This window comes from Hippichthys cyanospilos, chromosome 22 (genome assembly GCF_059441005.1).
Source record: "Hippichthys cyanospilos isolate Australia breed blue-spotted pipefish chromosome 22, RoL_Hcya_1.0, whole genome shotgun sequence".
NCBI lineage: Eukaryota > Metazoa > Chordata > Actinopteri > Syngnathiformes > Syngnathidae > Hippichthys > Hippichthys cyanospilos.
The window spans coordinates 3,669,478-3,691,781 of NC_142390.1; the positions used below are offsets into that span (position 1 = coordinate 3,669,478).

Below are 22,304 nucleotides of genomic sequence, written 5' to 3' on the forward strand. Positions count from 1 at the left end.
TTTTCTGGTATGTGCCCGCTGGGCGTAGGTTCATATACTTAGCATGTGTGTTATCTGCAACGTGTTGGAATAGAGTCCTTAAAGGAGTGCTGTCGACAAGTGCAACTTTGTTGTGAAAAATCAAGTGTGAGTCCGATTCACAAAGGTCTATGTGGTGCATTTGGTGTATTTTGAGCTGTAATGCGATCCGTAGTTTGCGTGGCACCGCCTTTTGTTAAGAACATGTGCTATGCTAATAAAGGGTCAAGACTACGTCATAGTCTGGGGTATCATTCTTTTATTAAGTAGCAAGGAAGAGTGAAAGATAAATCAGTCTGAATCCAGGTCAAGTCCAAATCACAAAGGTCCAAGTCCAGGTCAAAGTCCCATCGATCCTCGTCCAGGTAAAAGTAAAGTCCAAATGACAAAAGTGCAAAATCCTTTTTGCTGTGAAACGTGTATGTCTGTTAGCATGTTCAGAGCACCCAAAGAAAAACCAGTTTCTTTAAATTTCCTAAAGCAGTCCCAAACGTCTGACCCACTTTGCACCTGAATGCGTCCTTGTTCCCATATTTGACCTTCCCCTCATTTTAAAACCTGGCTCAGTGCTCCGACTGCGTCTGGCATTGTTCAGAACCCAATGTGCAATAATTACACAGATGATTTATGTGTCAAACAAAGCCGGTAGTACGCCGCTTGCACCTGTGTGACACAGTACCTGCGGGAAGTGTGGGTGGACGCAAAAAGGATCACTTTGTGACGATTTATCCATGAATCAACCACCTCGGTCTGGCTGCACCTGTCACAGCAGAGAAGCGGCGCTACCTCCCACCGGGCTCTGGGGAGGGAGCATCGCAGCAGATGGATAGACCGATACAGGAGGGATCTGCTTTGCCGGATTGCTTTCTATATGCAGGCGTAGAATATAGGTCAGTAACACATTTGCTCTCTTATAACGTGGTGCATTTGTGCCAAATGAGCGACTCCCACTCGCTTGTCACGAGCGCTTTGTTGCCCCTGTGATGAATCAGAGACAGATTAGAGCAGGAGAATGGTCGCCTTGACATAGCATGTCTCCATCTCTTCTTGGTGAGAAGGAGAAGGCTTGCAGACAGTCTAAGGATGAAGGTGACGGAGTGAAAACGGCAGTGTGGCTATAAAGAGAAAAAAAAACATGCAAAATATGCAAAAATGTCCTTTTTGACTCTATTGTGTTTTCCTACCCGGTAAAAAGACAAGTAATCAAGGTTAGTTCCTCGCCAGATGACTTAGATGTGCCACAGGGCTCTGTTTTAGGCCCACTGATGTTTAATTTGAGTTCAAATGAAGAAAATATCCGAGACACAGTTAGAACACATTTTTAGGAGAGCTTTTTCTCACTTTCAGCGAGTCCTTTGTGATTTTAAGGCTCATGAAAATAAGAGGACTGAGAAGGGCCATCTTTACTGACTCTGATTAGGATACAGTCAACCCAAGAGGCTGGTGGTCTGCGCTATAACAACACCTGTGACCCCCACTAAGCTAGCCCTAACCCCACAATCTTATCTCACTTTGTTTCTTGTTCCTACCCGACACAAATACAGAGCTCGAAAATGAACTGCCGCCTCCGCTGCCGACGGACATGAATAATTCATGCGGTAGCCGGTGCGGCACGAGAGTGGAAATTAAACATAGGTTTTAGCCTGCGCATGCAAGGCAGCGGAGTCTGCCATGCGTGGCCAAACCTTCGAGTCTGTTTTTTTTTTTTTTTCCATTACGACAGCAAAGCATATTCCCCCTGCAGTTATTTGTTAGCAAAAAAGCTGATTTCCAAGTGAAAGATTATCTTCAATGAGGTTTTGTGGTCTGGAGAAGAATATTTTTCATGCCTGGAAAGCAAATCCCCACTTTTATTCACGTGTGTCGGTGAGCCGCTTTTCGCCGCTCTATTTTTGATAACTTTCCTGAAAGAAAACAACATCACGCGAAGGACGTGAGTGTGCGGTTGGAGGGATTGGAAGCTGGGTGTCGCCCGACAAAGCCAGAAGCGCAGAGAGCGAAAATACACTCGGGGGGTGGGGGGGACTTTGCGCTACTCCAATCCAGCCCGACCGGCACGATAGAGAAACCTTCAGGTGAGACGCTGTGAAGCTGATCGAATTTCCAACACAAACTCCGAGCGCCGTACGGCGAGCGCCAAATGGGTTTTGGCGTCGCTGCCAGTCCGGTTTTCCGTCGCGGCATCACAGGGACGGCAAACGTTGGTGACGTGCCGCCGCCACAGGAAGAGCTAAATTAATCATGTGTGGAAAATTCACACCTCCTGTCAAGTCTTTCCTGTCTTTGGACAAAAACTAGGGGAGACACGCAAGACAGGCCGCCGCCCTTCGGCCGGGCGTGACGCGCTATGCAAATTGACGTCTGGGACGCATATAATAGACTTAATGATGAAATGCTAATGTTATTTTGAGCCGGTGTCTCTTCTCCTGACGTGCTCCGAGGAGACAGTGCCAAAGCGGTGACCTTCAGGTGTGAATGATGATATTTACAGGAAGGAGCCGCGGCAAATTTTACAAGACTGAGGGGAAACTCGCTGATGGGGGGGGCGAGCTTGTCAGAGGAAAAAGCGGGCGAGAGAGACTTGGAGATAAAACCTCTCGTGTAATCCACTTTTCTCGCGGGCAGCTGTCACATGGTGATTGTTCATGACCCCCAAGGATGGAGCCAATGTATCATCATTCATCAGACATTCTGCTGGATTTACCGCAGATCTGCTGCAAGGAAAATCTTTTTCTATTCGAACAGTGGTTCTCGGCAAAGCATTTTTCAAAAGAAAAAAGATTACGCAATCTGATTTCTTAAACTTTTGAGCTACCAAAACTCGTCTGCCCAAAATTGAGTCACTGGCGACGATGCGCGTTCATAAAAACAATATAGTTTGTTTCTTCTTCCAATTAATTTGCTCTCAGTTAGAAAAGAAACATCACTGTTCCTGCGAAGGATCAAAGTATATTTTTAGATATCTCCGAGCGGATTTTTTCCCCACGACACCAAAAGTTAACGTTTTGTTTTTGCTCAAAAACGGCATCACTCATGGCAATATGTATTCATATAAAATTTAACAACATAAAATGTTTAAGAGTCACTGTTACACAATATAGCCCTGTTTCATGTTCCGATTACTTTGCGCTCAGTTTGAAAAGGAAAACTAAAGCAATAAATTAGTACCCACATTTATCTTTCTGCCTTTTTCCCTCTTCTACTTTGTGTAAGCATGCAATCGCATTGATGAAGACTGATGAGAAAAGGCCGCGTTTAGCACGCACGACTCATGATATATTAAAAGAACAAGCTCCTCTTTTAGATTTAATGTTGCCTAAACATACAGTGAAGCCTCTATAAACACTGAATATTTCATCACGCTTAAATAGCTCTGGCCGGCTATTTTAATTGAGTTTTGAATTCGCCAAGCACAAAAGCCTATTAGGATTCCATTCTGCAGTCAACGGAAGTCCATTAAAGTTAACAAGGACTCATAACCTTCATGCTTTCTTATGTCGGATGTCTTCTTGTTTATTCCGTAGCTCTTTGGCCTCGGCCTCCGCTGTCAGCTGTGCGGTGTATAACGCGTGCTTGGCAGCAATTCATAATTCATTTTTGTTGGGGAAAGCAGGTGTCTGGCCTTGTGACTGGCCCCCTCCTTCCCCACGCGGCGTCCAGACAAACCTGCAAACTCCCATATGTCGCTGAAACTGTGACAGCAGAAAATATGCATGCAAATATGTCGACACAAACTTTTTAAATCGTTAGCAGGAAAAAGTATTCTCACCGCTTTAATTACTGTAATTCCCCAATTATGAGATGCCCTTTTTTCCCCCCAAAAGAATGGGTGCGTCTTTTAAATGGTAACTTAAAAATATATGTACAGTATATTTTTACTCTGCACCATTTAGGGAAGATTGAGCAGCTCGTATTAGCTAAGCTTATTATGGCATTATTTTCAATAAAAGAAGCGAACTGACTGAACCTACGTCCGAGTTCTTGTTCACACACACGGGAATATTACTAAAATGGAGAGGATCATGTAAATGTTATAACTGCGGTTGACTCAATTAAGAGTGCATCGGTGAGAGAACGCGGATAGGTATTCCATTCGACTTTGGCTTCGGTCGTCACATCAGCGGGTTCCTGATGGCAAGCGTGTTTCTCTCACTGTGTAAGGAGCAGCCCCTGTAGAGCAAAGCAACCGTTTACATGCATCTTTATGTACATCCATAATTCAGTACCAGCCAGTTATGGTGCATGTGCATTTACTTCCCAGGTATCTCCCACACAGATATTTTTTTTTTTAGCAACCATTTAACTCCTCAGTCACACAATGATGGGGCACCGTGAAAGTCCAAGGGGAGCACAATTAGAGCACGAGGAAGTGAAAACAGTGTGTGATGCAATGTACTGAAACCTACCATTCATGTTCAAAGAGTTTTTTTGTGTGTGCATTTCAATTTTCACTAAAATAGGATTTTGAAGCTTAGTAGACAGCATGGATATTCAATGAAAGATAAAAATATCATAGCATGACTGGAAAGAAGCAGTTTGCGAGTTAAATTTTGGACTTTGTGCCTCACACACATTTAAATAGTATGAAAGAAATATAAAAGAACATGTTTTTTTTCACAATCCAGTCCAGAGTATTGAAAATAATTGTTGTTCCATCCCTTTTAATGTCCCACTTCTAATCTTCTGATAACATCTTCTTCGTAATACTAGTATGTCTTGAAGACAAATATGAAATAAAAACAAATAACAAACATCCCTTTTAAATAAGCATTTCCATTTTTTTCTTGATAAAGGAGTATTTCGTATTTAAACAAAAATCTTTATATTGTGAATATTAATTCAATGAACTTCTTGGGTTTATCCTATTGAGTGCTATTCTAGACAGCTTTGTAAAGGTAGTATTTTTTTGATATACAATTTTTATTCATAAGGTGTTTGGTGCTGTGTGCGAACACAGCATGTGTCCTTCTTCTTTTGTTCACATCTTTTTCAAATTTCTCACTTTTTTACCTCTATCCAACGCTTAAGCCAACGGCTTATCCGTGATACACAACAGATTGTTATGCGCAAGTGTGAACTCGTAGGTGGGGGAAAAGAAACATATGAAGGGAGACTTTGTGATATTCGGTAATAAAAATGCCTTGTTTATTATGTTTTTTGTTTTGTTTTTTTACATATCTACGGGTTGGAGCACAGCACACTGATTATTTCAAAGGGCCTTTTTCGTGCAGGTATGATCGAGCGCCGTAAAAAACCGTATTGGATTTATCAAGTAGTCTTCTTGAAATAATCTTCGCGCTTTGGGGTGTTGACTGACAGCCAACATGAAATAGGAAGACAAAGCCAGCGGTGACAAAATGTGTTATTCTGGGCCGTCTTCTCCCAATCCGTTCGAGCGGCGCCCACTCAAGACACCTACGGCAGTTGGCTCCTCCATAGCCGGATCCAATGCGGCACTCGGTCCGTTACCTGAAATGGATGGCGGCCATGATGAGAGATAAATGGAGGTAAACAAAAGGGCGGTTTGGGAATAAGGAATGACAGAAAGCAAAGATGGATCGGCGATGTGGAATGGAAAAATAAATGAGTGGCTACAAGCACAAGATTCTGAGTTTGAAACTCCTGGTTTCGTTATTTAAAGCCCTAGCCCACTGGGGGGTTGAACGAACGCAGGCGAGGATCCGCTGTTGATCTTCTCAGGGTTTGTTTGAGGTTGCCTGATATTTGAACAAGTTCAAAAGTTCCTGCCGACAAGAGCAATTCAGGCAAACGTCCGGCGTCGTTTTTGCGACCCCTGGGACCCTTTTGGTGACATCTGGCAACCTTGAACAAACATGTGTTAACATATGTATATATATATATATATATATATATATATATATATATATATATATATATATGCACTAGGCATTGTAGTGTGGGTTTAGTGTTTTTTGTTATCAGCTTGTTGACCTTATTATGATAATTAAGAGATTGAAGGGAATGCGCTAAGGTTTTTCTTTTCATTAAAGCATTGATAATTGATTCAAATGACCAGGCTCTTTATCAGACTTCCACAGAGCTTGCTGATGACCTGATGATTTGAATAAGGTGTGTTGTGAGTGGAGACATTGACTCTCGAGGAACTTGAATTCCCTTTTCGTAGCCTAGTATTTGGTGAGCTATTTCATCTATTTGGGCTACTTTGACCCTGCGGTAATTGGCTGGCATTCAGGTTGTACCCTACCTCTCGCCAGAAGTCACCACGGAAAGGCTATAGATCACCTTTGACCCTAAACAAGGAACGACTTTAATAGGAGACCATTTTAGAACAACATACTTTGAGCGTTGACGTATTGAAGCTAACATCCATTGGGAGTGTATAAATTGTTGCTTGTGAACCAAAACTGGAGACTACTTTGGCGGGAGGCCTCGTGGGATTCTTGCGTCGCCATCTTTTCATTCTTTCTTGCTTTGCTCCGAGATTAAGGACGCGGAGAGACAAACTCTTTCCTCAAGAAATCATTTCTTCATTGCAAATTCCATCTGTTCATGTAACTGCAGGCTAACTCCATTTTTGTTTTCCGATTGCGTCTTCATCTCCTTGCCGTCTGAACAGACTGAAACAGTTTTCTCAGCCAGAGCTGCTTCGCCGACCAAGAGATTTTCCGGCATTAGCCGCGTTCCCTTGTGGTGCTCTGCATTAATCTGCCTTTGGCTGGCTCTCTCGACAAGCTCAGGTAGCATTGGATCAAATGAGAGGAATGAATCCAATGAACGTTTCCAAGCGCCGTCCAAATTTTCATGCCCACGTGGTTAACGGTTCCTCGTTTGTCCTTTCATGGGCCTTTTCAACGGAGCCGGTTCGGACCTGGGCGTCCATTTGGTTCAGTCTCTTTAAGTGTAGCTTTTTTTTCTTCTTTCAAGCGCTCCGACTCGCTTGACTGCCCGCGTCACATGGCATTACGGCCGCACGCACCCGTTGCTGTTATTGTCGTGGGAAGACACTCGGAAATGACTCTCCCCGCTTTGCGCGGTGGGGCAGCAGTGTTTGTTGTTCTTGCTTGATCGTCGGGTCGTACACTTGCAGGACTTTGGTGTGCTCATTAGCTGCAGACGTTCCTTTTACATAATTTAAAAGCTCTTAGAGTGGAACAAGAGGTGCTGCGCATTTGCAAAAATAACACTGAAGTCGTTGACGTACTTTGGCGGAGAATGAGGACGGCGTGGGTTGGGGTCTGAATACTTCATCAGGCTTTCTCCCGACAACGCAATCCCATGTTTTCCAACTCAGCTGGCATTGGACATAGCCAACTACAAGTGCACGGGCACTTCGTACAGGAAAGGAAACTAAACATTGCATGGTTTCATCTCAGATGAACTTGGATGCAAACTACTGCTTTCAGATCACCTCTGTGTGTTTTAAATGTTTAATAGACCGATTGCGTTGATATAAATCTACTATATATCTACTAATACAAAGATTAGTGTGTCTCATGTCTCGTGTTTCCAAAACCGATGCATTCTGACTTTAGACTCCTCACCTAAGCTTTAACATGAGCATGCCTTCAGTATATGGGAGAAAGTTTCAAAGTTGACACAGGAAGACCAGAACAAGTATTTTTAACCCGGTGTCACTCAACTATGAGGCAGATCCACTAGCCAAGCACCACCTTTCTGTAAACGCGAGATGAGAAAAGAACTTAATGTTTTCTGTGTGTTTCGTTCCCGTTTTGCCCGCACTCAGCTGCGTCCCAGTCATCGATTAGCTCGGAACGGCTAATTAGCTCGGATCTTATCGCCGCAACTGGCTTATCTGCTGCCAAATAACCCGGCGGGATTGGTGCCGCACGTTAGATCCCATCGCCCCCAGAGTTGCTTATTTGGCTTAGGCTCTGGCATCCATCCTCGTCCACGATGTTTAACCGCAACGTTACGTCTCATTCGGTGGCTCTGGGGTATTAAGTTACCAGAGCTTGATGTATGCTGTCAAAGGCGAAAACGAGAAGGCCGGGCCCGAGCTTGTACAGGCCAATTCAATTACCGCCGGGCATCGTCTAATGGAGAATGAACTAAGCGGGCGGGGGCTTACGTCGGGACGCCGCTGCTGACGACTGCCTCTTGTCTGCATGATCTTATTTACTAAGACACACACTTATTGATTGCCTTCCGCATGCCAGCGCTGGGAAAACCTTTTCACGTGCACTTTCGTCCCGGCGACACAGGCGGAATAATGTGCCGCGGGCGGCTTGTTCATTGACATTCTGAGGCACGGACACACGCAGGTGCGCCGCCGTTTGATATCGCCGCGAGCCACGGCCACCAAATTGGCAGGGGCTCCACCGACACGGGTCAGGGAACGCGATCGATAACCTTAACTGTGAGAAACAAGAAGAGGACCGATTTTTGCATCCTTATGTTTGCAACTTTGCAGGATTTTGGTCCCTTTCTTATGAACGACGTCCTTTCCCCCTCCCGTTTCTAGCTCCAAGCCGCGGACACAACAGTCTTATCTAGCGAAGCCTTGCTGTCAGCGAGAGTGCTCTATTTTGGGCTTTATCTCCAACGCAAGCCGGGGCCGGAGCTGTGGGTCTTGAAGCCGAGCCGGTGCTGCGGGAGATAAGACAGACAGGGACACTGTAACCTGCGTGTTTGCGGTCAGGGCGGGAACAGACGGGGGGCCTCCGCTCGGCTATCAAACGGCTTCCCCTTTGAACCGGATGGATGGGGCTGGAGACGGGCTCAGGAATGTAAATAATGGCGCAGGTTGTTTGGTTCTTTGCGGAGCCCGCAGGCGGCATCTAAGTTCTGTGATGCGCAAGGGTAAAGAGTTCAACGCAATCACAGACATGGCGGCGGGAAATCACAGACTACCTGCCTGCAGCTGTATTGAATCATTTGAGTTCAACCATGTCAAGTCAATTTGATTTCGCCACATACTGAAGAGTAATATGTCCAACGTTATAGACGTTCTATCTATCTATCTATCTATCTATCTATCTATCTATCTATCTATCTATCTATCTATCTATCTATCTATCTATCTATCTATCTATCTATCTATCTATCTATCTATCTATCTATCTATCTATCTATCTATCTATCTATCTAATTGAGAAAAATTAAAAAATTCAAAGAAACATAATTACAACTGCAGAGAATTAAACAGACACAAAAAAAAGATCCAAAGAACAACTTTGCTGACACCTCAGAATTGAGCAAGTACGTTGTGCCAGAGAGAAACACACACACACGCAATGGAAGGCAAATTGGTCTTGTTACGTTATTGCAAATAATTGAATACAATGAGAATTGAAATCTGAAAATGTCTGATTCAACGAGGCGAGGCAGTGCACTTGCCATTTTAATTAAACAATTACTTTGTGATGGGCTGAAATTTTAATTGTTATTCACTTCTTCCGATAAAGTCATGCGACAGATTTACAAGCGAATAACCCGAGCGTGAAAAATTACTGATTATATTTGTACTGCTCCAAATTTCTTCTTGTGGATATTCCATTTAGGTCATTTAAAAACTTTGATAACAATCTTGGTAAAAGTTTGCGTGCTACACAATCAGAATTTAACACGTCAAAAGAGGAATCCATCACACTGACCTCTTTTGTTTTATAAAAACGTTACCGTCGTGCATTTCCCTATGGAATTTTTGTGCAGGCTTTGAAGATAAAAATATTTCACATTTCTGTTGGAAAAAAAAAATGGCAGGCTTCATCAAACTGCCTTTCTGGTTGTTGCTAGGCAACAGCATGAGCAAAGAGCGCCATTGCCCCTATTTGGCACAGTTAACTTTCAAACAAAAACTGGAAGAAAATGTTCCTCAAGTGAATCGTGTGGAAAAATGATTTGCTCCGACGTCCCATCAGAAGGGCAACCTCTTCTCTGATAAGCCACGGAGAGACCCTATCAGCCTGTAATCATATCAGTGACACGCCATAGCATTTAGCAGCCAAGCGACGGAGGTCGTCGTAAAAACGCGACGTTCTTGCTAGGATTTTACGAACTGTTCTCAAACTGATTTTATGCACATGAAGCACCTCATTGTTCAAATTATGAAATTTGTAGGAAGTTTATATTCAAGCCATCCATGCGCAGCATAGCATAGCCCCTCGTCACTTCGTAAAGGAGTATAAAATGAGATCTCGTGTGAAGAGAAATCAAGATCGATCGTGTTTGTGTCAGTGAATTTTCCCACAGATGACCAGGGAGAAAAAAAGGTGAAAGACAATGGAATGAAGTGCGCTTTTCTTCATTAAAATAACAAATGGCTTATGAAAGTGTCTTTTCTCTGCACAATTTTTAGGTCAGGAGGCCCAGAGTGGATGGAATACTAAGCGGATAATTGGCTATGCGTGCACAGCTCCGGAAGCACTTGCAATGCCATAAATGCGTAATTGCAGAGCGGCAATGTGATTGTTTGAAAGATGTATTCGCGCCGTGCAAAGTACTCGCTGTGCACGGCCACCAGTCTTCTCCTTTAATACTAATATATATATATATATATATATATATATATATATATATATATATATATCGTGTGTGTGCGCATGTGTGTTATGTGTGCATCAAAGTCATAAGGAAATGCTTGATAGAAATGCCACCGCAATGCAAACACACTAATATGCATAAGCCCGTGAATGAATAATGAATACAGAAGTCATCAATCACAACTAGCTGTACGACTGCGACTGATTGATAAAGGCAAAAATGTGTTTGCATCACGCCGCTATGCGTCGGCCAGCGCGAGCTTTGCACGCCGCAAGTGAGGAATTGCCACTTGTCGTCTTTTCCAAGCGGCACATCAATCCGCTACCTGCCATCTATCCATAACATTAACGGTCACGAACCATTAATTATCGGTCTCGGCGAGAGAGCGAGCACGCTTTCTTCCGTTCTCGGCGCACAAACAGCAGCCGGGATCTGCAGGAGATGAGGCCTGACTCATAAGAATGAGATGCTTCCAAAAATAAAACGAGGATGAGAAATAGAGGTTGGGGGAGGATAAGAGTGCTGAATAGGCTGGAAGAAGAAACAAGTAGATTACCCCCCGCCCCCCTTCCCAAAACCCTCGGATTCATCAAAACAAGCCGAATTAGTGCGAACAAATCACCCGTATAAACAACTTCCCCGGCTGTAATGATGCGAATATGGGAGAAATAATCAAGTCACGAGGCGATAATAAGTCAATAAATGACGAGGGCTTTCTCGCACCAGCCATGTTGTAACTAAGCTCCGTCTTGTACACGTTTAACATTTTCCATCAATGGCAGATGCCCTCCACAGATGCATGACGTTGCATCTTTTCAATATTTTTGTATTGGAGTCTTTTTATGCTAGTTTGGTTTTGACCGTGCACACAAAACAAATGATTTCCCCTAGCTTATGCTAATGCTAATAAAGGTAAAATTGCAATTATTTTGCGGGCCACGTGAAATGATGTGGCGGGCTGCATCTGGCCCCCGAGCCTTGAGTTTGACACCTGTGTGTTAGCGAATCAACTAAAGTAATTGACTACTTTAGTACGTTTTTCTAAGCAATAGATTATTTAAGCACTTGTCGTTTGAAGTAAACGATTTACTTCGGGAAATAAAATATGGAAACAGATAGGCTGAAGCCTCATGATATGCTGAAATCATACTTAACTTATTCAATTCCAAAGACATATTTTTATATTTTTATTAGTCCAGACATTCAATCCCAGGTACTTATTTTTTTCTCTTTCCATTTATTTTCAAGTGTTTGGCAACCTTGGGAAATCCTTGAGGGACTGTGCAATGCCAAAAGCGTCGCATTGTTGTCCCATAATGCCACAGGATATTGATTTTCATATTTTTTTGCATTCAGCCCACATTGTACCAATACGTCCAAAAATTGAGTAAATAAACATTTGTGCATATTATGATGATGATCAATGGGCATTTTTTCCCATTTCATACTGCACAGTATGTGCATTATAAAGGGAAAAAGGCTGTTATTTTTCTTTCTTATATTTAGCCTAAATTTTTAACCAAGGGAACAAAAATAGAGCATTTTGATCATTATTTGTGGTAATGTGATAACTATGCAATCGTGCCATTTTGAACTTTGATTTGTTGTCACCGTCTGGGTGAAATTTCAGCTCCCTACTTTTATTGTTTTACCTTTGATGTGACTTGCCTTTGTTGAAAAGATAAACCCATTCCTTTGAATTGCTTTGAAAATAGACCATTTTGGAAGTACAAGCGATGAATTGCGTTCACCTTTGGATGCACCACTTTTTTTTTTTTTGTCTTTTCATCACAACGACTGCCGGGATTGGTTCCTAAATCCCAGATTAGAGATGACAAAAGATTTTGACACGCAAAAAATAAATACATAGAAATCATCCACGGCATTGATTGTGCATCGGGACCCGTGGCTATCATGGGACGCTTTAATCTAGCGTGCGTAATCCTCATTGGTTGGTGGCGGGGGGGATTACGCCTCACCAGTGGTGTCCCCTGACATATTCCAACTTCGGCATACATGTGCTTAAGCATTCACACGGCCACCAATCACATTTGATCCCCGGCGCCATCACTTATCCTGAGACTTAGCAGCATCAAGGACATGTTTACTCCCCGGCCAACAGCGAGGATTTACCCCAACCTATGTGAGCATTTCTACAGCTACATCCGCCATGATGTTGCGTAATTCCTTTGCCGTAAAATATTACAAACGGCGCACTCCTGGAAGATCGCTATAAAACCGCTGTGCCAACTGTCCAAACATATAGCGTTGGAGTTCCTCTGCGTTGAGAGAAAGCAAACATGAGATTTCGTCTCATAATGGCAGCATTTTACAAACAGTCACTTGGAAAAGCAGTTAAACCAGGGATTTTTTTTTTTGCGCTGACAAAATGGCTTCAAAATGTAATCGCTTCATCCAGACAGTGGAAAGCACCAGTCAGACGTTTGGAAACACACTCAAATGATAGCCAAAAAAAACCTTCAACCTTTTAACTCTTGAAAAAGCGGATCCATCAAGTAAAAGTCAATCCGAATCATAAAGATGATGGAGAAAATACCAAGATGTGCAACAATGCTATCTGCGCAAATAAAGGATAAAAAAAAAAAAGGTGTTTCCAAATATTTGACCGGCACTGTACATACAATTGTTTTAGTTACCATAGCAACGCCCGACCATAAATGCCAAGTGTTTACATTCTATTTGTTGATTGTACAGAAAAAGCAAGCCACCCACTCCTCCAGGAAATAGCCAGACCCCCTACTACACCAGTTTAATCATTTAAAGCACGGCTATGCGTTTCTATTAGCGGAAAGAAGAGGAGTCGGCATCATTGGTATTCCAAAGCCACTTCGGTCTGTAATAGCTTGTCTGACAATAAATGATGCAGCGTTTTTTTTTTCTTCCTCTTCTCCATCTTTTCTTCCCAGATGCAATCAAACTAGCAAATGATCATTACAAGCTTTTTGATTGGACCTTCTGTCGTTGTGCATCTTTGCCTAATGTGATGCTGTTCTTCATTATCGTTGCGGCATATTAGCAAACAAAAATGTTAGGTGTCAGACATGTGCTCACATTCTACACATTGAGCTCGAATTTAAATGGTTATTTGTTTGCCTTTAATTGTCAACCTTGGGTAAGATTGATGTTTATGGCCATTATTTCATTCTAAAAGCAATGATCTCCAAGATAACCCAATATGGGGGGAGGGGAGACTGGGATACATGAATAATCCAAAATTCGGAGTTAACAGGCACACCCACAAAACTCACTTGGAGTGGGTTGGAAAAAAATCCCCCAAATTGGGTTGTTTATTGGAATCAGAACCAGAAGATTGGGGTTGTTTTTGAGGGTGAGGGGTTTTTCATTTCACCCATAAAGTTGAGCCAAAAGGAATCAGCTCCCACACACCCAAAAGAAAACCCCAAATTTACAGGTTGTTGTGGGTGAAATGAATAACCCAAAAACTCTGGGTCAAAACAACAAAACTACCCAAAGAATTTGGATTGTTTTCTACAAAACAACCCAAACGATTGTGTTTTTGACGTTTGTTTTGTGGGTTACCCATTTGACCCAATTAATAACCCACATTTGACCAGACTTTGTGGGTTATATTACTTTGTGTGATTCGACCCAACATTTTGGGTTATTCATTTCATCCAAAACAGCGCTTTCCTGCGTGTTTGTGTGATTGTGTTTCATTCAATCTGACCCAGCAATTGCGGTTGAATGAATAACCCAGATTGGGCCGCCATTTTTGCTTATTCTTTAAATCCCAATTGTTGGGTCAAAATGAGTTCAAAAGTTGTTTTGATTGAAGCGAATAATCCAGAAAGTCATCGCTCCCGTTTTGACTTGCATTAGCCTATTTTTACAGCGTTTGAATAACAACAACTGCAACATTAGCAAACTCGATAGCATGTTGTTGTTACCCAGGAGCACAGTTCCCTACAGTAAATATATATTCAGCATGTCACGAAATATAAAAGAAATGCCCTGTGGAGATTGAAAAGCACGTTGTATTTCCATGGCGCCTTTATGCAATCCAAACAAATATGCCAAGCGGGGTGATGCATGTACACAAAAAGCCGTCCTTTATCTCGTCGGCACCGTTCCACTCCGGGCAGGCAGGCGGGCTTTCCGCACAAAGCACAACTGCCCTTCTAATTACACTTACAGAAAGCCATTAGATGTTAGCCATTCAACTGATGAAACGAAATGAAGAGATGCTTTTTTTTTTGTGACCAGGGGTGAAAAAAAAACGGCGGACATTTGAAAGACTGGAAAAATTGCTCTTTCCTTTGTTGCGTGCTTCAAAAACTCAACGTAAAGCAGGCCCTTGGTTGCTAATTGGTGGGGTCCTCGGTGCTACTTTTTTGGTCCAGCTTGAAAGGCGAGACTGGTCGCGCCAAGAACCGGGATATTCCAAAGCCCGCCATAAGCAATCCGGCCCATCTTGGCACTCCACTTAACGAAATGCCTTTAAAAAATAAATAAATAAATATATATGACATATGACCTGGCCAGAAGTAACTAACATGACACATCACGGGAAAGCCCAGCTGTAATTCATCAAAATGTAGATCCAAGTTGCAGAAACACATCCCAATGTAAATCGAAGATGATACCCCGTTTCAAATGAACCATGTTGCAAATTGGAAACGTTCTTTTTTTTATTATTATTATTTTTGAAAAAAAGAAAAGAAAAAAAAGCAACAGGTTACACGGTTAACTTTCAGCGAAATGCAATCCTAACTGAAACTGTACTCACATTCGGGACTCCAAAATGTAACTCAAAGACTCACATACTTACACGCCATCTATAATTTACAAAAAGGAACAGATTAATTGTTTTTAAAAAATGGCCACGAGAGCGAGAAGAGAGAAAAATAATCATCGAAAACAATCCATAGAGAGCAAATGTAGGGAAAGTAGAAACAAGACTGTGTGCCTTTAAATGTCCCCCTTTTTTTGTCTTTTGACGTTTTCTTTTCTTTTTTTTTTTTTTTTAGTTTAGTTTTGTTTCTTTGTTTTTTTACAAATTGTGCAAGATATCATACTAAGGCTCTGGTCTTGAAGTGTTTGCACTCATACACGCACACGCTAATTTTCTGTGCTGAGCACGCGGCGGGTAAGGAATACTGTAAAAAAAAAAAAAGTGGACATGCACTTCACGTGATTAAAAAAATTATAATAACTCTCAGAGGCCCAGCTTACTTAATCGTGTCCAATATTGTGTCCTTTTTGTCTCGGCAAGACCTACGCAAGCACGTGAGACATCATCGGACAGGCTAAGATGTCCTCTAATGAGCACACCAGGACTTAGTAGGGTAGCATTGAGTCACAAGACAAAACGTCCACTACAGTGGACACAAACGAATAAGCTGGCTCTCAGGAGGACGATAAATAAATTTCCCTCGCATCCAGGGTATGACTTGACAGGAGTGCAGTGAATGAACCAAGATGACAAATAGCATCGTAACCATTAAGGCAAGAACACCCGGAGTGGCATCGATAACAATATGAGGGTACATGAATATGATGACACATTTATCTTCAAATGTCTTTTTTTTTTTAGCACAAGTTTGTTCCCAAAATCATCTTTTCAAAGAAACAAACAAAAAAATCAGCATTTTCTTGCCCCCGCTGTAAAAGGTGAAAAGGAAATCATGGCAGACACTATTGGGGACGTATGGCGAAAACTACAAGAGATCCATTCTAGTGACCCCCCCCCCCCAAAAAAAAAACAACAATTTCCCTTTATTAACTCCCACCACTTGTCCCGCCTCTTTGTAAATGAAAAAAAAAAAAATGACCACTTACATTAAAACCATTTTATCCTCTGGAGATGTTGTAATTCCAACACGTTTGCCTTACTTACAGCGATTTTTGTGTGTAGTCTGTTGCAAATTAAAGCATTCATCGTTTAGTTTGGAGAAAAAGGAGGGAAAAAAAGTGTTGTCTCTTCGCAACCAAGATCTTTACATCTTCTTTTTTCTGTAGTGCAACTCTGAAAATTGTAAAACATTTCCAGTGATTCCTTGAGAGGTATCATTTCTTTGTATTTTTTCTTCTTCTTCATTTTCTTGTATTTCACACCTCATGGAATAATGCATCTCGGGGAAAAAAAAAGAAGGAAAATCACATTTTCAAATGTCTGGGTTTTCGCTTCTCTGCGCTGGCGCGGCCTTCCGTGAAACAACAAGGGGCGAACCGCGGAGCCCCGTCGTACTCCGCCGGCCCCCTTTTTCTTTTGGGGCCGCCGGAAAGGGGGGACGGGGAGAAGAAAAGCGAGCAGAGAGAGAGAAAGGGCGAAAGAGAGCTGTACAAGGCCCCCCGCCGGGACGGACGGGGGGCAAAAGCCAAGCCAAGGTAAAGGAGGCGGGGTTAAAAACCTTCATATAACGCAGTAGGGTTCCCTCGGTAACCTGGATTTTCGGCAGTAGAGGAGCGTGGTGCTGAAGCAGCGCCGCAGCTCCCTGTTGGAGAAGATGCAGATGAAGGGGTTGACCCCGGCCTGGGCAAAACTCATCCAGACGGCGGCCGTCAGGTAGCCGGCGGGCACCACGGGCCCCCTGGCGAACACCCGCCAGTAGCACGCCACCAGATAAGGCCCCCAGAGCGCCAGGAAGAAAAAGGTCATGATGTAGAACATCCTACTAATCCTCTTCTCCGTTTTGAACTCGTCCAAGACCAGGAGGCGCCTGCGGCCGGCCGCGTTGCCGTTCTGCCGGATGCCGAGCAGAGTGGGCGGGGTCGGGCCCCGGCCGAAGCCGGCCAGCCAGTTGGCGGCCGCCTGGCCGCTGGCGCCGGGCCCGTGGAAGGTCCAGTTCTGGCTGACGGCCGGCACGAACTGGACGGGTTTCATTTTTCGCCGGTCGTGGACGAAGAAGATGAGCTTGAGGTAAACCAGCTGCGTGGCCAGCAGGATGAGCGCCAGCAGGAGCATGAAGCCCAGCGAGTCGTTGGCCCGAAAGGAGCGGTGCTGGAAGGTGCACTGGTCTTCCTCCTGGATGAAGGAGTAGGTGCCCACGTCCAGCACGGGCGGGAAGGCCATGGCCACCGACAGCGTCCACACCATGCAGATGACGGCCAGGCACGTCCAGAAGGTCAACCTCTTGGTGTAGAAGCGGTGGTGGGCGATGGCCAGGTAGCGGGTGACGCTAACGCAGAAGAGCATGAAGGCCGTGTGGAAGCAGGAGAGCACGCCCAGGAAGGCGATCACCTTGCACGTCAGCGTGCCGTAGCTCCACGCCGAGCCATTCTTGACCGAGGTGAAGACGAAGGGGAAGCAGATGGCCGAGCGCAGGATGTCGGAGGCGCACAGGTCCAGCAGGAAGTAATAAGGCGCCCGGTGCAGGCTCTTGTCTTTCACCAGCAGGATGGAGATCAGGAGGTTCCCCACCACGCCCACGCCGATGATGAAGCCCAGGGAGGTCAGTTTCAGGAAGGTGGCGAGAGGAGAGACGTTCTGCAAGATGGTGTGGTCCCCTGCATGGCTATAGTTCGCCATAGATGGAGGAGGGATCATAAAGATAAGCGGGGATGGCTTCAGCCCACGATCATGATCTGGCGGCGGGGGGAGGCGTTAGATCCATTGGTGTCCTTTGAGGAGCTTTCCGGGCATGTGGGCAACCTCTCCTCTAAGGCATCCTTTGTTCCTTTGTCTCACCGTACCTAAAGAAAGCCAAACACAAGCGAGACAAAAAATAATAATAATAATAATAAAAAAAAAAAATCACCCTCTATCAGCCACTGCAAGGTTTTGTCACATTCTATCCAAGTGCCTCACATTTGTTTCATTTCAATCACGCCTTCATCCTTCTACGCAGTGAAATATTTCAAAACATGTTTTTTTTTTCCACGCAAACGCGAGCAGGACGTTTTAAAGCTCCTCTCCGAAAAAATAAAAAAAATAACATAAAAATAAGGTGCTCACGATCACACCCTACAGCCCGGATGCAAATAAAGTCGCATGAAGCGTATTCGTGTTTTTTGGCTTGACGAGTCTGATCACACGTTCGACACGATTTGCACGAAAACGCGCTCGAGAAATGCTTGATTAGCGGCAGCAAATATCACAACACCACGTCTTAGAATTGCGTATTTTATGGAAAGGAAAGGAATGTCGCGTTTGTCGAGCGGTGTACTTACGGTTCATTGATATCTTAAAAAAAAAAAAGAAAAAGAAAAGAAAAGCTTCCTTCGATCGTCACATGAAGCAAAGCAGGACGGTGAAACAATCCCAGTGTTTTTTGTCACTAACACAGCGTCGACGAGACCAGAATCATTTCAAAATCCTCCAGGAAACACAAGACAAAAAAAAAAAAATGAAAAAATAAAAAAATAAACGAGGCGATCACGGGGCGATGGCTCCAAAGCGTACCTGTTGGTAAGGGTCCGTTTTTCACATCCCCTGGAGATTATTTCGTCGTTTTTGTCGCCGCTTGAAAAAATCCCGATTGTTGCCTGCCTGCCCCCCTTTTTTTCCACCACGGCGAATATCATACAGTAAACGGGGAGCAGTGCGCATGCGCCCTGCATCCCTATTTGTGATCCAAGACGCGTTCTGTCTCTTGTTGCAGCAGCAGCAGCAGCAGCAGCAGCAGCAGCAGCAGCTCTCATGCACTCAGTTGGGCCTCTGCTGCCATGCACAATCCAATGCGCAAGCCATAACTTTAATATGCGCTTTTACATTATACTGTCATCGATACCATTTATATCTATATATCTATACTACCTATGCGTCATTTTTGTTTATACTGAGCAACTCGTTTTCGGTTAGGTTTTAGAATGAAGGCACAGTATATTAATAATCCTTCACTCCATATTTGTTGACCACTGAAGTGGGCATAAACATATTTGAGTCAATTCGTTTTATTTTCAGAATATTCCAAAATCCATCACAACATAATTACATTGAAAAATATTTCATTTTACACTTAGGCCTCGGAAACATTAATGTTTGATTTAAATTGCCAGATTTCAAAAATAATTTCTGCTTTCATAAATAATGTGGAATTCAACAGAAGTACATGCTATCAACAGAGTATGATATACTCTATCAATCTATCTATTCTTTTTTAGTACTTAGTAGTGTGTACATGTAATGTGTTGCCTATATTTCTTTACGTTAAACGTAAAGGGGGACACGTGTACAGTGTAAAAAATATTTTACACACACGAAGCAACAGTATTTTACTCATATACCGATAAGTGTAATCTGTATATTTAGCATGCACATATGCATATATACTATACATGACAAGGGTTAAAAAAGTGGCATCAGGTAACAATATTAGCATTAACATTCAATTCAAATGTTGCACATGCAGTATAGTGTTGGTAGCTATAGCATCAAAGTGGGTTAAATCAGGCTGACAAGTTCACTTGAGGTAGAAGGCATCCCATGTACGGTAAATGCATAATTGACAAGCACTTTGCTCGCTGTTGTTCTCTCGTCCTGGGCAGCATGACAAATTCATAGAATTGGTTTTCTCAAGCATGCGGCCGTCATGTCGCAAGCGTGTGGGACAATGGTAGCTCTGCGAAGAAATGTGCTACCGTTGGCGGCATTTTTAATAAGATCCTTTTCATTCTCATTTTATGACACTTTTAAAGGGAGTTGTGGTGCATTGTCTGTGCTTATGTTCAGAGTTAGTTTGGGGTTTTTGGCCGTACAATAGAAACAGGTAGTCTCTACACTGTGCATATTCTTGATGCACATTCTCCCTTATGTCTACAATTGTGCAGGTTTCCTTCCGTTTTTGGTACAAGATGCGACATTGAAGTGTGTTCTTTCCTTAGATGACAAATTAAGATGCAAAAGCAATCAATTCTAAGTTGTTTTGATTGTAAAGTTTGATTCTTTTATTTTGACAGGACTTGGCAATAGCATTGGGCAGACAATGAATCAAACAAGCGATTTCGACAGGAATGCAAGCATTCGTAAAGAGGCAACAACAGTGTTGGGTCCTTTTTGACAGCAGTGCAACTTATTTGAAGTCCCTTCTTCAAGACATCCGGGTCTGCTCCTCGACGTTTCAGGTCAAGATGCACGCACCTGCCCATGAGTTTTTCGGTCAATTTCAGAGAAACTTTGCACCAAAACACCCATAAAGCCATATTTGTGGAGAAAGTACACACAGCAATGTTTCGATGAGTGAGGAGACGGACGCGCCTAACAAGTGACTCTTTGCTCTTCATAGAAGTCGGTTCCGCTTCCGTGCGTACCAGCCCAGACAAGCGCAAAAGCCCACCATGGTGACGATCGTCCCCAGCAGAAGAGCCACCGCGTCCCCGGCATCGTACGCCGCCGCCGGAGGGATCGTCTGGAGGAATGTCAAACACGTAAGCGCCGCCGCGACGCGTGAAACTTTCTGTTTTGGAGTCATGTTTTCGAACGGTCCGGTTGTAGAGTTGTTTACTTCCGGGTAAGATAGCGTCAGTCACGTGATACGGGCGGGATTTCCGGCAGTGGTCAGCCAATTGCAACGTAATATTTTTGTGACAAACATGGTTGAATAATATAAAATTAATTAATTTAACGTATCCCGGTGTTTGTTTAGAAAATCCGGGAGTGGAAATAGAAATGTAACCGTAATTTAAGGCTGTTCTGCCTTTAGAATGAGCATGATGAGCATCTCACTATAATCTAATTGTAGCAAACAATTGATAATGAAGAGATTCATTCTTTTTCTGGAAAAAAAAATCACAAACAAGAGCCATTCAACTTCTTCTCTTTTTCAGTGCATTTGCACGGTGACTCATGAGTGTGTGAAGTTGTCATGTTGCACAGCAAGGTAGTAAGCATCCATCTGGATAGTTACTTCAAGAGCAACTACATTGGCATTAAATCTCTCTGAATTATATGAGCGCATCTGCTGGGACTGTAACCCTGAGCAGAGCAATAATGTGCAGCTGTTGTCTACCTAAATTGTCATGAAATTACAATAGCCTTGCATGAAAATGTGTTGGTTTTTCTTGACATTGTAGGAGATTGGTTCCCAACTTTTTTTTCGATGACGAAAATTTTTTCCGCCTACTACTCCTAAGTCAGCGCAACGCAGAATTGGAGTCGCCAAAACACAATTTAGCAAGGTGTTGCTCCATGTTCTTGTTCATTTACTCTTAAATTGAAAAGAAAAGTGTTAAAAATCATTCAATTGGATTTGCTAATGCCTGCAAAAATCCTGTTAAAATCAAACATCTCATTTTATTTGGGGGGCGCGTTTTATTTCTCAAGGTGATCAAGTTTTCTCGGTCTACACGCCAACGCGTATCCTGCATCAGATATAGCTGACGGCAAAGCGCATCACGGTGACTCACGCCCTTGCGTGTGTATGCAATATATGCAAGGGGGATTGATAGCTCATCCCATTTCATTTCATAGTGTAAATGTCACCCCTGTGCCTTGCTAGGATGAACGCAATCATGTGGTCGGTTCATCACCGGCGCCGCACACTTGGGTGGAAATGCGCAATATACACACGCATGCAAAATTGACTGCTAAAAACTAGCATTTGCATTTTTACGATATGACGGGAGATGCCTTTTTTATTTTTTGCGTATGTTCTGACTATACATGTGACTTACGCATTGTTGCAGTCGCAGGTGTATGCCGTTTTTGTTCCGATAGATGTTAAGCACATAAGGTGGAAGTAAAAGCCCATATTCCACCTGCTGTGATTTAAAGTGCTTTTCCATTAGTGTGCCATTCATCCTTTTGATTTAGCCTGTCAATCGCATGAGAAAGAGTATGAGGAAACTGTAGGGAAGAATTACAGTCAAACATTTCTATAGGC

At 43.3% G+C, this 22,304-nt stretch overlaps 2 protein-coding genes across 3 annotated transcripts; both read right to left on the reverse strand.

Moving 5' to 3' along the window:
• Positions 1 to 15,155: 15,155 nt before the first annotated feature.
• Positions 15,156 to 19,019, reverse strand: gpr85 (G protein-coupled receptor 85). 2 transcript variants are annotated; one of them, XM_088406792.1, is made up of 2 exons: positions 18,655 to 19,019; positions 15,156 to 18,177 (listed from the first exon to the last, which is right to left on the reverse strand). In XM_088406792.1, exon 2 carries the CDS (start codon positions 18,029 to 18,031, stop codon positions 16,898 to 16,900), a length of 1,134 nt encoding a protein of 377 aa, XP_088262918.1. In that variant the 5' UTR covers positions 18,032 to 18,177; positions 18,655 to 19,019; the 3' UTR covers positions 15,156 to 16,897. The 2 variants fall into 2 exon arrangements, with proteins under 2 accessions (XP_088262918.1, XP_088262919.1); XM_088406793.1 differs by having other exon boundaries at positions 18,887 to 19,017.
• A 1,337-nt stretch (positions 19,020 to 20,356) lies between these two features.
• On the reverse strand, positions 20,357 to 20,944 carry LOC148405476 (small integral membrane protein 30). Its single transcript, XM_088406724.1, has 2 exons — positions 20,647 to 20,944; positions 20,357 to 20,563 (listed from the first exon to the last, which is right to left on the reverse strand). The coding sequence occupies exon 1, from the start codon at positions 20,892 to 20,894 to the stop codon at positions 20,703 to 20,705; it is 192 nt and encodes a 63-aa protein (XP_088262850.1). The 5' UTR covers positions 20,895 to 20,944; the 3' UTR covers positions 20,357 to 20,563; positions 20,647 to 20,702.
• Between the last annotated feature and the right edge of the window lie 1,360 nt (positions 20,945 to 22,304).